The following is a 15,432-nucleotide window of genomic DNA, read 5'->3' on the forward strand; positions in this document are numbered from 1 at the left end:
AACCTACCACTCACTTTTTGTGACTTTAAAGATGCCTTTAACCTCTTCATTCCATCTCATCTATAGAGCTTTTTCTATCTTTGTGTAGTATATTAATGCTATTTTAAACAAGGGAAAAAACAAATATCTAAAGGTCACTTAGTGTTTTTTTTTTTGTTTTTTTTACTTTTTTTGTTTTTTTTAACTGTGTATAGGATGACTTCCTTACATTTAAGAGGCATGTAAAAATGAGCTCAGTATATTTCTGTCTGTTTATATTGCTTCCATTTTTGTATCCTTTGTAATTGTACATTGTTCGTTGTAAGCTAGGAAAGAGCGTCAAATAAAAGAGGAGCGAGGGCGGGGCACGCGGTCAAGATTGAGCTGCGCTCGGAGGCCTCGCCTGTATTTTGTCCCTGTATGTATTTCCATTTAATCGTTTATTTTTCTTCTTTTCTTTATTTCTTAGCAAGTACTTTCAAAGAACTCTGTACATTTTAACATAAAATGAAAATAAATTATGTTGAGCCATTTATGTTTCAGGGAGCTTTCTACGTTTTCGTTACGACACCTCGGACTGGTGCGTGGGATGGATTTTGCCGTTTCTGAAGAGGCCAGACGTGAAAACATTACAGCTGTACGTTCAAATTGATGGATAATTAGTGTTCTAGTGCTGTCCAGGGGAATTGTTCTTTATAGATGCAACACTAGAAATAACCTGAGCTTCGGCACCGCGGGGCATGGTACAAAAGTGAGTTTGGTTTAACTTGATGTAGACTATTCTATATATTGGAACCAGATCACAGTTGGATTATTCCAAAGTTCTTTCAAAGTATGATGGCAACAAGAAACATTTATTTTAACCATTCAAAAACAGGTATTACCTTTTTCTCAGCTATTTCTAAGAACAGGTGTTCAGAACTGTTCAACACCATTTTAATTTTTCTAAATTGCAAGGTGTTTTTAATGTAAAATGAATATTAAAATGCAATTAATTGCATAGTATCTGAGTGGTGGCAGAAGAGCATAAAGGATATTTGATAAATGAATCATGAAATATAGTTGGGAGTAATGTTAGAAGTTAAAACTTTTTTTTTTTATTAATAGAGGAGATATTCATATTTAATCCCCAGAGGGATATTGCAGCAGCTCACATCAAAAGAATATGCAATAATTATCAAGTAATAAGAATAAAAATAGAAGAGAAACGTCAATGTGCAATAAACCTGAAGGAAAAACAACAAAAAAATTTTTTGATTACATACAAAAATATAAACATTTGGAAAAAACCTAAAAATGAACAATAAGCCTCTATCAACAGTTCACACAGTCTAAAATATGAAATTGTGCAAGTTTACATGCAAATATACATCATTAAACGTAGTTATTCAACGATCTGCGGCAGCAGGACGAGCGCGTTCATTCAAGATGAAATCTGATATAGGACACAAAATGTCAGACCAACAACAATCCCGCGGCCAATCGACGGTCAGCTTTCATTGTCGCCGTTCCCTCGGTGTCCAATCACAGATAAGCTACAAGAAAAAAAAAAACCTCACCGGCTTCCGCATCGCAGACCAATGGCGCAGGCTAAAAGGCGGGCTCTTTTAGGCTTTCTCGGCGTGTGATTGGTCCGCTGCGGTGTCAGCTCCGAAACAGGAACAGGATTTCTCTCCACCCAACGGGAGACGGATCGACCGCTCGTTGTGGTCGTTCAGCGGCACAGAAGGCGAAAGGCGAGACGGAAGCGCGGTGTGAGTCTACGGTGAGTGGATATTCAAGTCAAATGAAATGAAAGCTGCCTTTTTAGGCCATTAGTAACGTCGTCGCCATTAAGGGCGGTCCTCGTCACCGTATGACTGTCACAAGACACGGGGATGGAGGGAGGTGGGGTGGAGGTGGGTGGGGTGGGGGTGGATGTTCTGGATGGGGATGGAGGCCTTCCGTGTCTCTGGGAAAACTCGCTGCTTTCGTCAGTGTTTCATGGCTATTTAACAGGTTGGTGTCAACTTTGGTGGTGTCAAAGGTATTAACTTATTATTATTATTATTATTATTATTATTAATAATAATAATAATAATAATTACAATATTATCATTACGAGGAGACGAGATAGTACTTTATTAATTTGGGGGTGGGGGTACATTTAGTTATTTTATTTTTCATCAGATTATATTTTATTACATTATTGTTGTTGTTTCTAGGGCTGTCACAATCACAAAATGTCAGTTGATGATTAATTGTGGGTACCAATAATATCGAGTAAGTATTGAATGGGGTGTTTTTTGTTCATTCCATGCCACCATCATGATAAACACTCATAACAGTGTAATAATACATGTATATTTACTTAGAGCACAACAGCATTTATTGGCATTGAAGCTAACGTTTTTTTCAATCCACTTGATTCTATTCCTTGCAATTTTTCGAACATTGCTTTAAAGTTCCCCCCAAATTTTAATTTGAAACGTGATTGTGAAATCTTAACGATTTTACAAAAAGATTGTCATCTGCACAAATTATTGCGATTGGGCGATTATGGATCAATTGTGACAGCTGTGGTTATTGCCTTTATTCATACAGGTCATACAAAGTCCCATTGATCTGACTCTCTTTAGTAAAGGAGATCTGATCACATACATTCACATGCTTACAATGTACAGTGAGACAGATTGTACAGTCTAAATGTACACAGTACTGGAATACGACTCCTGAATTAACTGTCTGTGCATTATTCACAGCATGAAATGTTCCACTCTAGAGCAAGGGATCATGTGACATGTAGAACCGTGAATGGCTCTAGTGTCTCACATACCCTAATGAAGTATGGGTTCTCGACTGAATTTATATAAATATAATTTTTAAGTTTATATCCTGTTAGCGGAACCAGCCAGTAGCTTGAACTAATAGCAACCAATTTACATTTTTCCTATGAGTGCCATGGCTTGTGTTACCCCTCTTCAGCCTCCAGCCACAATGATCCACAGCCTGTTCCTGGTCAACGCCTCGGGTGACATCTTCCTGGAGAAGCACTGGAAGAGCGTGGTCAGCCGCTCAGTGTGCGACTACTTCTTCGAGGCGCAGGAGCGCGCCTCAGAGCCAGAGAACGTGCCACCAGTCATCCCCACGCCTCACCACTACCTCATCAGCGTGCTTCGCCACCGAATCTACTTCGTGGCCGTCATCCAGAGCGAGGTGCCGCCGCTCTTTGTCATCGAGTTCCTTCACAGGGTGGTGGACACCTTCCAGGTATAGCTTCCAGGGTTCTGTTTTTAGGGCTCCTGTACCCCCCCCCCCTCCCCTTGTTTGTCTTTTAAGTAAATTTTTTTCTTGTCCATCACCAGGACTACTTTGGTGTGTGCACGGAGGTGGCCATCAAGGACAACGTGGTCGTGGTGTATGAGCTGCTGGAGGAGATGCTGGACAACGGCTTCCCCCTGGCGACCGAGTCGAACATCCTCAAAGAGCTCATCAAGCCGCCCACCATCCTGCGTACCATGGTCAACACCATCACAGGTACTCCTAAAGGAAATGTGTTTCATTGTTCCCAAGGGAACAGGGTGCTTAGAATATTGTAGGACCTATAAATGGAAATTAGTTACTGGTCAAAATAGTTAAATATCTGTGAAATGTGCCAGTGCGCGCGTATATATATATATACGCGCGCGCACACACACACACACATACACCCACCCACACACACACACACACACACACACACACACACACACACACACACCGATCAGCCACAACATTAAAACCACTGACAGGTAAAGTGAGTAACATTGCTATCTCGTTCCAGTGGCACCTGTCAAGAGGTGGGGTTTATTAGGCAGCAAGTGAACAGTCAGTTCTTGAAGTTGATGTGTTGGAAACAGGAAAAATGGGCAACTTGACAACTGAGCCACTTTGACAAGGGCAAAATTGTGATCTCAAATTGTGACCCACAACTGGGTCAGAGCATCTCCAAAACGGCAGCTCTTGTAGGCTGTTTCTGATATGCAGTGGTTAGTAGCTACCAAAATTGGTCCAAGGAAGGACAACCGGTGAACTGGTGACAGGGTCATGCCGTCATGGGCTCATTGATTCGTATGGAGAGCGAAGTCTAGCGTGTCTATTGCGATCCCACAGAAGAGCTACTGTTGCACAAATTGCTGAAAAAGTTAATGCTGCTATGATAGAAAGGTGTCAGAACACACAGTGCATCACAGCTTGCTGCATATGGGGCTTTGTAGCCGCAGACCGGTCAGGGGGCCCATGCTGACCCCTGTCCACCACCGAAAGTGCCTACAATGGGCACATGAGTGTCAGAACTGGACCATGAGCAATCGAAGAAGGTGGCCGGGTGTGATGAATCATGTTTTCTTCTACATCATGTGAATGGTGGGGTAGGTAGGATCCGATGGAACATCTGCGGAATGTGCTGGAACAACAAGCCAGATCCGTGGGGGCCCACACCGCAACTTACAGGACTTAAAGGATCTGCTGCTAACGTCTTGGTGCCAGATACAACAGGACACCTTCAGAGGTCTTGTGGAGTCCATGCCTCGATGGGTCAGAGCTGTTTTGGCGGCCCGATGGGGATCTACACAATATTAGTCCTTATTAGTGGTGGTTTTAATGTTGTGGCTGATTGGTGTATATACTGTATATATACACTACTCACAAAAAGTTAGGGATATTTGGCTTTCGGGTGAAATTTATGGAAAATCTAAAAATTTCACGCTACAGTGATATATGGTGGCCACTTCCCTCTGAGAACATCCTGTTTGAAGCCTTGCAATGGCGAGGTACTGTTGATCAATTGTTTGGTGTCGTCTGGGTCGCATGATGTCAAAATGTGAACAGCATGATGAAGAGGACTGTTTAAATACCAATTCTAATGCAACCAGGAAATGTATTTGTCGATTCATGGATCAAACACCTGTTGCGAATTTTGCCGTTCAGCTCCTTGTTAGAGAACAGCAAGTTGTGCAAAAAGTACTGAAACATTGAACAGTTGGACATGTGCATTCAAAAGTTTAGAGAAGGTCAAATTAAGTTCACCTGTAAAGGTTATAGTGCATTTTAGGTTCATCCTGAAATTTCACCTGAAAGCCGAATATCCCTAACATTTTGTGAGTAGATATTTACTTCATGCACATACATGCACACACACATACAGTGGGGTAAAAAAGTATTTAGTCAGCCACCAATTGTGCAAGTTCTCCCACTTAAAAAGATGAGAGAGGCCTGTTATTTTCATCATAGGTAAACCTCAACTATGAGAGACAAAATGAGAAAAAAAAAATCCAGAAAATCACATTGTCTGATTTTTAAAGAATTTATTTGCAAATTATGGTGGAAAATAAGTATTTGGTCAATAACAAAAGTTCATCTCAATACTTTGTTATATACCCTTTGTTTGCAATGACAGAGGTCAAACGTTTTCTGTAAGTCTTCACAAGGTTTTCACACACTGTTGCTGGTATTTTGGCCCATTCCTCCATGCAGATCTCCTCTAGAGCAGTGATGTTTTGGGGCTGTCGCTGGGCAACACGGACTTTCAACTCCCTCCAAAGATTTTCTATGGGGTTGAGATCTGGAGACTGGCTAGGCCACTCCAGGACCTTGAAATGCTTCTTACGAAGCCACTCCTTCGTTGCCCGGGTGGTGTTTTTCGGATCATTGTCATGCTGAAAGACCCAGCCACATTTCATCTTCAATGCTCTTGCTGATGGAAGGAGGTTTTCACTCAAAATCTCACGATACATGGCCCCATTCATTCTTTCCTTTACACGGATCAGTCGTCCTGGTCCCTTTGCAGAAAAACAGCCCCAAAGCATGATGTTTCCACCCCCATGCTTCACAGTAGGTATGGTGTTCTTTGGATGCAACTCAGCTTTCTTTCTCCTCCAAACACGACAAGTTGAGTTTTTACCAAAAAGTTCTATTTTGGTTTCATCTGACCATATGACATTCTCCCAATCCTCCTCTGGATCATCCAAATGCTCTCTAGCAAACTTCAGACGGGCCTGGACATGTACTGGCTTAAGCAGGGGGACACGTCTGGCACTGCAGGATTTGAGTCCCTGGCGGCGTAGTGTGTTACTGATGGTAGCCTTTGTTACTTTGGTCCCAGCTCTCTGCAGGTCATTCACTAGGTCCCCCCGTGTGGTTCTGGGATGTTTGCTCACCGTTCTTGTGATCATTTTGACCCCACGGGGTGAGATCTTGCGTGGAGCCCCAGATCGAGGGAGATTATCAGTGGTCTTGTATGTCTTCCATTTTCTAATAATTGCTCTCACAGTTGATTTCTTCACAACAGCCTGGTGCAGGTCTACAATTTTGTTTCTGGTGTCCTTTGACAGCTCTTTGGTCTTGGCCATAGTGGAGTTTGGAGTGTGACTGTTTGAGGTTGTGGACAGGTGTCTTTTATACTGATAACGAGTTCAAACAGGTGCCATTAATACAGGTAAGGAGTGGAGGACAGAGGAGCCTCTTAAAGAAAAAGTTACAGGTCTGTGAAAACCAGAAATCTTGCTTGTTTGTAGGTGACCAAATACTTATTTTACCGAGGAATTTACCAATTAATTCATTAAAAATCCTACAATGTGATTTCCTGGATTCTTTCCGCCCATTCTGTCTCTCATAGTCGAAGTGTACCTATGATGAAAATTACAGGCCTCTCTCATCTTTTTAAGCGGGAGAACTTGCACAATTGGTGGCTGACTAAATACTTTTTTGCCCCACTGTATATACCCACACAGCTAAATACATATAGCTGTATATACATAGACAGGGCTGTGCGATATGGCCAACATCTTCTATCCCGATATAGGTCACTTTATATCTCGATAACGGTATATATCACGATATAGCACGTTTTCTGTAATTATTTAATAAATAGTTTACTCACCTTTTGTTGTAACGGCGCAGTAACAGTCGGGCAAATGTTGTAATAATCCTTCCAGCGAGTAATTTCCTGAAGCATGACGCCCGTCCATGTTTGTTTACACTCGCTCCCACGTAGGCTTTGGTCGATTTAGAATTAAATCACCAAACGGGTATCGACTCCATCAATCGCCAATCGACGGACATTAATGACAGCCTTTCCGCCAGGAAAATTCTGTACATTGAAACGGTGTAAGTGCAGTTTACTGTGTTCTGAAACTGGAGCGGAGAGGAAAAAAGAGAGGAGGGAGGGGACGAAGGTTCTCCCCCTCTCCACTTAGAGCGGTTGAGTTACATTACACTTACACTAATGTTGTTGTTACACTAATCTCTGTCGCAATGTAGCTTGAATGTTATTCTCCCTTGTAAGTCACTTTGGATAAAAGCGTCTGCTAAATGACTAAATGTAAATGTAAAGTTACAACTGGGTCTCACTTCCCCTCTAGAGTCCTGTACAGAGACTTTGAGGGACAGGTGCTCAAAAAACAAGAAAAGGCACAGTTTTTTTTTGTTTCTCCTTCAGACAGCGGTGCGCTCTGGCTCCCATGCCCCCGCCATCTCTTTATTTTACATCTATTTATTTTTGTTTGTTTCCTACATGTATGAAGTGACATTTTTAAACGCACTGTCCCACTCCATACTGTTCCAAAAAAAACGGTGTCTCCACTGTCGGGACAATGGGGACGCACATCTCCCCATTGCTTTCTGTTGCTATGGGACTTAATTTAGTAAAAACTGGATGTTATTGTCTCAATACTTTACTTGTAAATAACAAATCCTGCACTTCTGGAACGGGGAGATCGAATCCCACCGCGACCTCACCGCGAATCCCACCGCGCACATGCGTGCGCTCCCAATACATTTGTATATCGATCAATTGGAATTTTGCACTATCGTTCAAGCCTATTCCCACATGCAGATACCGTAAAGCAGTTCTGACACTGATTTGCAACATAGCAATAGAAACGGTTTAAAAAAATTCTATATATATATATATACACATTACATTCCTCTTTCATCTTACAACACTGTGTAAATCGTCATATCACACAGCCCTAATATACATATACTATATACATTACACACGTATACACACCCACATGTGCATATCCATAAATGTACACATTGATATAGACCCATAATAACTCTGAATTTGGAGAAAAAAAAATTTGAATTGGTGGATATGTCCTTAACGTAAGTGTAACGTAACTGTTATTAAAAAAACAGGCCTTATACTCGACACATGAGTAAGCCATTTGGAGTTCTTACTTTAAATGTTATTCTCTCCATTGTGTATATATTGTAAACTAAGTCGATGCACTCATTTATGGTTGGTATGTCTTTCTTAAAAGGGACCTATTATGCTCCTTTTCAACAAGTTCATATAGGTCTTTGAGGTCCTGTTTTGTGAGTTTTTTTCTGAAAATACCACTCCGCTTTACTTCCGGGTGTCGTTGAATTTTGTCCGTAAACTTTAACTGATTTCACCTTATCAATCCACCAAAATTTGTTTCTGTAAATACCTAAAGTGATCCTGATTCTGCAGATTAAAGTTGTCCTTGAGGTCCAAGAGGTCATTCTGGCTTTTCGTACTCTGAAAAAAAGGTTGTTTCTTTTGTTTTAACAATATCTTTTAGTGAGATATCTCACTTTTGATAGTGTCACCGAAGTATCCGGTATCAAACTACCAATAGACACCAGGTTTGCAAAAAATGGTTTTCCATTGTTCATGCGTGTTTTGTTCTTTTGTCGGTATTGACAGGAAGCACCAACGTAGGAGAACAGCTACCCACCGGCCAGTTGTCGGTGGTGCCATGGCGACGCACTGGTGTGAAATACACAAACAACGAAGCCTACTTCGACGTGGTGGAGGAGATCGATGCCATCATCGACAAGTCGGGTGCGTCACCGCCTGGAACGCACCGCTTCCATATCGCCCTGATATGTCCTGTGCTCTGTGCTGTTTTTAACCAGGGGTTGTACAAATTACTCAACTGCAACACAAAATGTACCTTTTGGGTGGAGTTGTGGTCAGCTGTCAGTTTCTATGGTTACCGACTCTCGTTTTCGTTACATTCACGTTGTTGACGACGTCTCCCTTCAGGCTCCACCATCACGGCAGAAATCCAGGGAGTGATTGACGCATGTGTGAAACTCACAGGCATGCCGGACCTCACCCTTTCCTTTATGGTGAGTGCTCAGGAAAAAAAAATAAAATAAAAAAAAAAAAAAAAAATATATATATATATATATATATATATATATATATATATATATATATATATATATATATATATATATATATATATATATATATATATATATATATATATATATATGGACCACATTAATAAAGTGGTGAAACAAACCATCCCCAGAATCCTCGGCTGTTGGATGACGTCAGCTTCCACCCATGCGTGCGGTTCAAGCGCTGGGAAGCCGAGAGGATCCTCTCTTTCATTCCCCCCGACGGAAACTTCCGGCTGCTCTCCTACCATGTCAGCTCCCAAAAGTCAGTTTCTCTCTCTCTCACTCTCGCTCTCTCTCCTGCTCGCTCACTCTCTCTCACGTGCTCTCTTGTTTCTCTTGGTACTTGGCTTTCGTTAGACTCCTTGTATACAGTTTCCAGCTCATTCTTTCAGCCTGCATGTCCGTCCACTAACATTGACTAACATCATTTACTCGTCTTCACACAGTTTCCATCCAGTAAGGCCTCGAAGGTATTTAAATGTGGCATTTGTATCTCTGTTTCGGCAGAGCTGTTTTAGTTTGCTTGTTGAGTGAGAGCTGGACATTAAACAAACCGTCCACCCGATAGAGTCCACCGTAGACTAGAAGTACTCTGGAGTAGAAACACCAGTCCTTTAGTCCAGCGGTTCTGTCGTATTATTGTGTTTGGATTGGAGATCTCTAATGCGACTTTACTGAGGTGTGTAGCTGTATCTCTGCTTAGTTCCATCGGTGTCTAGAGTTACCCACCTCTAACCACAGTCGTTCCCCCGTGTTGTTAGACGGACTAAGTCAGGACACCGACGAAATAGCAAAGCTCCGTCCATATTTGATTCAATCATATCTGCTGGGATCGGTAGTAGGACCTTTGTTCTGTTGTTACAAAGGACCCAGTGAAGAAATAGACATTCACGACTCCAGCTGGACAATTTTTAGCCTAATCTATTTTTAAAGAAAATGACGGTCAGTATTAACAGCATTGTTACAGCCTGTGGCAACTCCGTCCCTCTCGGATCATGACCTGCTGCACTCTGTGTCAGTTTAAAAAGTAACATTATCACAAGTATACATCACAAGCATATTCATATATATAGATTTGCATTCATGAGCGAGGCATATCTGTTTTATTCTTTGTCTTCAACTAAATGGGAGTGCTGTCAGTTTATATTTAAGACATTACCATAGGAACCAGTGAAAACAATGTTTATTGAGCCCAGCATTAAAAACCTCACTATATCACTATACTTTGACTCTGGGTAAGATGGCACTGTACAAGCAATGTACAGTAAGTTGTTGTGTTGACGCTGTCATACAGCTAGGATAGGACACACAGAAGAGCTTTGTGTCATTACATAACTTTTAGCATTATGTTTGAAACCTTTTTCTTTTACTATAAACCATAATCTATAAACGTAACTTCCATGAATACAATCGCCCCGATCTAGTATATCATACACTGTAGGGGCATTTTTTAGAGTTTAACCTAAATCAGTACTAAGATAATCTTACTTCAGTGAATCCAGAATTTACAAAGTAGACATTGCTTAATTAAATATTAATTACTTCTAGACTAGGACGTCCTAGACTAAATTAATGTCGGAACAGTTGGCTCCTTCTGTCTGGACTTGGAGCTGGTCTAGTTCAAATCAACCAGGTCAACCTGGAGGCCCACATTCATTGATCCAAAAATAAACCAGCCTCTAGTTAGGTTTAATTTAAGCCATCACTCAGAACTAGATTAGCTGTAATCTTCCTTCTGGAAATCAGATTTGTTTAAACCAAGACTAGGACAATTCTGAGAATATTTTAAATCATGACTGAGAAAGGCCATTTCATTTAGTCCAGATTAAAAGTGGGATTTAGTCTAAGATTAGGCCTAAACTGCCCCATAATGGTATAATTTAAAATTCTGCACCCGGTCTTCATTGGCCCTGTTGCTCCCCTTTTGCAGCCTGGTGGCCATCCCAGTGTACGTGAAGCACAACATCACCTTCCGCGAGGGCAGCTCTCAGGGCCGCTTCGACCTGACGCTAGGCCCCAAGCAGACCATGGGCAAGGCCGTGGAGGCGGTGCTGGTCAGCAGCCAGCTGCCCCGGGGGGTCCTCAACACCAACCTGAACCCCTCCCAGGGAACATACACCTTCGACCCAGTCACCAAGGTATGCTGTGTTCTCATATAAACTGTCTTCAAAAACAATGATAGGCAGTTATTTTTTATTTAGTACTGCTTTGTAGTTCAGTCAATTTAGAAGAAAGTAATGCTTGACAACCTGTCCTGTGGTACAGCTGTTGAGCTGGGACGTAGGTAAGATCAACCCCCAGAAGCTGCCCAGTCTCAAGGGCACCATGAGCCTGCAGACAGGTGCCTCCAAGCCAGATGAGAACCCCTCCATCAACATCCAGTTCAAGATCCAGCAGATGGCCATCTCAGGTACACAAACACTTTTGTGGAGGTACATGCCGAAACACAGATCTGCAACGTTACAAAAGCCACTTTTATACAGAGATCCCGCTATATGGCTGTAAAGGAGATCTGTCATTATGCCGGCTTTGCCTTTTTACACAGAACCAAACAAAGGCGACATAATGCCGCCACTGTGTGTGATTTTAGATAGATATTGGCTTTCCGGCATAATGCCAGGACCATGGGGTGGCGTGGCGTGTAACACAACAGCATCGGCCTCTAGTGTGACGTTTATAGTTGAGGAGAATCATTCCATCTCCATGCTCCAGGCTCTGACGGAACTTAAGAAGTTTTTTGGATTGTTTCTCCATGTGGGAACTTCTCCGTAAAGGAGGCGAATGTGCTGAGGAGCTGCAGCAAACCGTGTGCGTAACACCCCCCACCCCCCAGTTCTAAATTTGAGATTTAAAAATTTGAATATATTCTAATATTAAACATAATAAAGCATAACATACAAATTTGAATGGCACTATAGAGGAATATCTGCAGCCCTAATAAGTTTGAAGGTGTAATCCATTCCCATCTAATCCATCATTTCTAACAAACGTCATATTGGTATACGGATGACACCTATAGATATACCTACTGAACCTTTTAACCCTAATGGCAATAGCAAGGAACGCTTGGAATTGTCATTTTTAGCTCTGACCAACTATCAAGAAAGATACAGGAATGAATTGGTCCCCAGTGTTCATTGTCAAAACCATCTTATTGTATTTGCTCTCAAATTAATTCAGAATAACCGGACTAAAAATATTTCATTGCCAAAAGACACTCCATGGTGTGTCGCTATCATATTTCTCAGACCTTGAGAAATATGGTGAGATCCTTGAGATTTTCTGACCTAGGGCCGATGGCCGATGGCCATTCCTCAAACCAGACCTCAAACAAGGGCTGGCATTGGCCATTTTACATGCTCTTTGAAATTCAATTTGCTTCTCTTTTTATTGTGTTTGAATTTATTTAATAACGTGACACTTTCATTATTTTCTCATTAGATATTATACCCGTTCTTAGTTTGTGGAGTATTTTCTGACAATTGTTTTAGAGGCTGCTATTTAAAGAAATCGCTACGTATTTACCTACACTAGAGGGCACCAGATCCAACAAATCCAGCACCTCCCTCACGTAAGAGCGTGAGCTCATTTGAGTGGCATTATGCAAAATACATATTTCACATAGACAATAGTACAGTATACTCATTGTTGGCAGGTATATTTAAGCAAAACCAGGATCTAGAATTTAACCTTATGGAGCAGTAAAATAACTTTTCCACGTGCTGTATTCTTAACTACAATAAACATTCCTTTCCTCTGACCTTCATCGGTAAAACTGTAAGTTCAACTAAGACGACAATTTAGCCATTGGATATTTTCTGTAAGATACCAGTTGGCACTTTATGGCATAATCACTTTCCAGATCACCTTCCCTATTTGACTAAATATGGTATTTGATGGTCCCCATATCTAGCTAAATGGCAGTCGCTAATAAGCTTATAGTTGTAATCGACTGACTCTAAAGGACTCATGTTGCCCATGTTTTGGCAGGACTGAAGGTGAATCGGCTGGACATGTACGGTGAAAAGTACAAACCTTTCAAAGGCATCAAGTACATGACCAAGGCAGGCAAGTTCCAGGTCCGGACATAAAGACCTTTGCTGCGACAGTGGTTCTGTGCTGGACAGAACCACCGTCAAGACGAAGAGTTGGGAAGGTGGCGACCAGCGGCGCTCCGGAGGGGAAGAGGGACGAAGCTGGAACATTCCCTGTGTATATGCATTTCAGGATTTGTCCAAAAGAATATGTTGGGGCTTCCCTGTAGCAGTTTGCAACAGACTTTAGCTGATCCAAACTTAAACAAGCGACAAAATTGAACATACGGACTCATCTACGGTTCACGCATTTCAACAAATGAATGTTTCTTTCCCATCCGGATCCTGTGGCGCGTAGCTTTTTGTGAGCTCAAAGCCACACATCGTTAAGTCCAAAGCCACTGATGAATCTTGCTGTTATTTTTTTTACCTGACACAAATACGTTTGATGAGCAACACATCACCAACGTGATCAACGGTCCAGTCCCATCTGGCTCAGGCCAACATCTCACATTACTTCTAAAATAAATAGAAATGTTGTTTCCTTGCCGTGTTGGACTAACAGAACCTTCCCAGGGTTAGTTCTGATAGCCCAGTACAGCAGCTCAGTCCTCCAGTGTTTCAGGTGTATCACAAACAGGAAAATGTGGAGGGAAAAAAAGTGGTAGTGTTTGTTTTGAGGGATGAGTAAGATTTATCACTTGATCCCTCACAGCCCTCACGTTTCTTCACTCCTTTTCCTTCTGTTTGTACTCTTATCGTTTCCATTCTTGCGTCTAGCTTTTCCTATTCTAATACGTCGACACGACTGGGCTGTCGCGTGTGGGGACAGTTCTAGTGACATTCCAGGATGTCCAGCTGATGCTGTCCAAATTCATCTGCTGTTATCAACATTTCCCTTCGAAGCAAATTCAAACGCTCATAGAGTCACTCACATCCTGAGTTTTGTTTTGTTTTTTTAAATTACAGTAACAATGATTCCTTTTGATTTTTAAGTTTCATGTCTGTGTATTTTGTTGATTTTGATGTATTTTTTCCAATTACTTAAATGATTATTTATTAGTATGTGTGTGTGTGTGTGTGTGTATATATATATATATATATATATATATATATATACACACACACATATATACACACACACAGACACACACACACACACTCTATTGTTAACTTATTTCTGGAGAGTAATGCCTTCTGTATTGTGGTGCCCTCTGTCACATCTCTTATGAGACTCTTGTAATGCTTTAAATGAACTCCAGCTTGGCCCATTTCTCATGATCCAGAATGTGTACCCTGTCCCTCCAATAAAGTGAAGACGGAACGGGCTATTTTTCGGGCAACTATAAATGTGGTGTTATGCAACCAAAGGGACTTCAGCATTGTTCTTTTTTTTTTCCCACATAACCTAAAAAAAAAAAGTATTTGTTTTTGCAAGAAGTCACCTGAGTAGATGGATGCATTTCCTCATCTACATTGCCCCAATAAATGCCCAGTTTATCACCACTCGGACATAAAAGTGTCAAAGGGTAATAAATTGTGTGGGTGTGCTGTATGTTTACTACTGGATATTTTTTGTTCGCAGACAAGTGTGCTGATATCATAGATATATCGCCAATACTTCAGAAGTTAGTCGGCAATGCAAAATACACTGGAAAACCTCATTTAGAAAACAGAAAACTGGCTATTGCCGTAGCAACCGAGCCAACGAACGAGAGTTATCAAAAGATCCATCCACAAGGATATTATTATCCGTGTTGAATGCGATGGGGATGGGAATTGGACATACTGTAAACCAAATATATTGTTTATCGATTATACGTATATCTAGGTAGGATCACAACAATAAAATAAACTCCCTGATGCACTTTGCTAAGGTATATGCCAGACAATGTTTGGACGAGCCTTGCGTATCAAGGTTCACAGCGTTTTGTTTTTGTTTTTGTGTTTGTCGAAAAGCCCTCCAATGTTTTTACGATATCAAAATAAATAAAACATCAGATTTTCTAGTGCTGCAATGAAGTGATGGTTTTTTTGCGTGTTGATATAAAAATATTGAACGATGAATTGAATATGCATTGAATTATGAATACCCAAGGTGATTTCTTCAGTAATATTTTTTTATGGTGAAGCTATAATTGGTGATAGTAGATTATAGGTCTATAATTGATTTTTCTTTATATATATATATGTATATATATATATATAAGCATAGGAACGCAATTACAGATGTATT

General features: G+C 41.1%; 1 protein-coding gene across 1 annotated transcript; it reads left to right on the plus strand.

The window, feature by feature from the left end:
* Positions 1-1,649: 1,649 nt before the first annotated feature.
* Positions 1,650-15,207, plus strand: ap3m2 (adaptor related protein complex 3 subunit mu 2). The gene is made up of 9 exons (XM_080003340.1): positions 1,650-1,744; positions 2,944-3,228; positions 3,324-3,495; positions 8,675-8,812; positions 9,017-9,102; positions 9,291-9,424; positions 11,093-11,300; positions 11,428-11,572; positions 13,153-15,207. The coding sequence occupies exons 2-9, from the start codon at positions 2,956-2,958 to the stop codon at positions 13,251-13,253; spliced, it is 1,257 nt and encodes a 418-aa protein (XP_079859466.1). The 5' UTR covers positions 1,650-1,744; positions 2,944-2,955; the 3' UTR covers positions 13,254-15,207.
* Positions 15,208-15,432: the final 225 nt, after the last annotated feature.

Source organism: Zeus faber (assembly GCF_960531495.2).
Source record: "Zeus faber genome assembly, chromosome: 7".
NCBI lineage: Eukaryota > Metazoa > Chordata > Actinopteri > Zeiformes > Zeidae > Zeus > Zeus faber.

Coding starts and splice junctions, on each gene's coding strand:
- ap3m2 (XM_080003340.1), top strand. CDS start 2,956: ATGATCCACAGCCTGTTCCTGGTCAACGCCTCGGGTGACATCTTCCTG. Junction 9,425..11,092: donor TACCATGTCAGCTCCCAAAA/GTCAGTTTCTCT, acceptor CCCCTTTTGCAG/CCTGGTGGCCATCCCAGTGT. Junction 11,301..11,427: donor CCTTCGACCCAGTCACCAAG/GTATGCTGTGTT, acceptor CCTGTGGTACAG/CTGTTGAGCTGGGACGTAGG.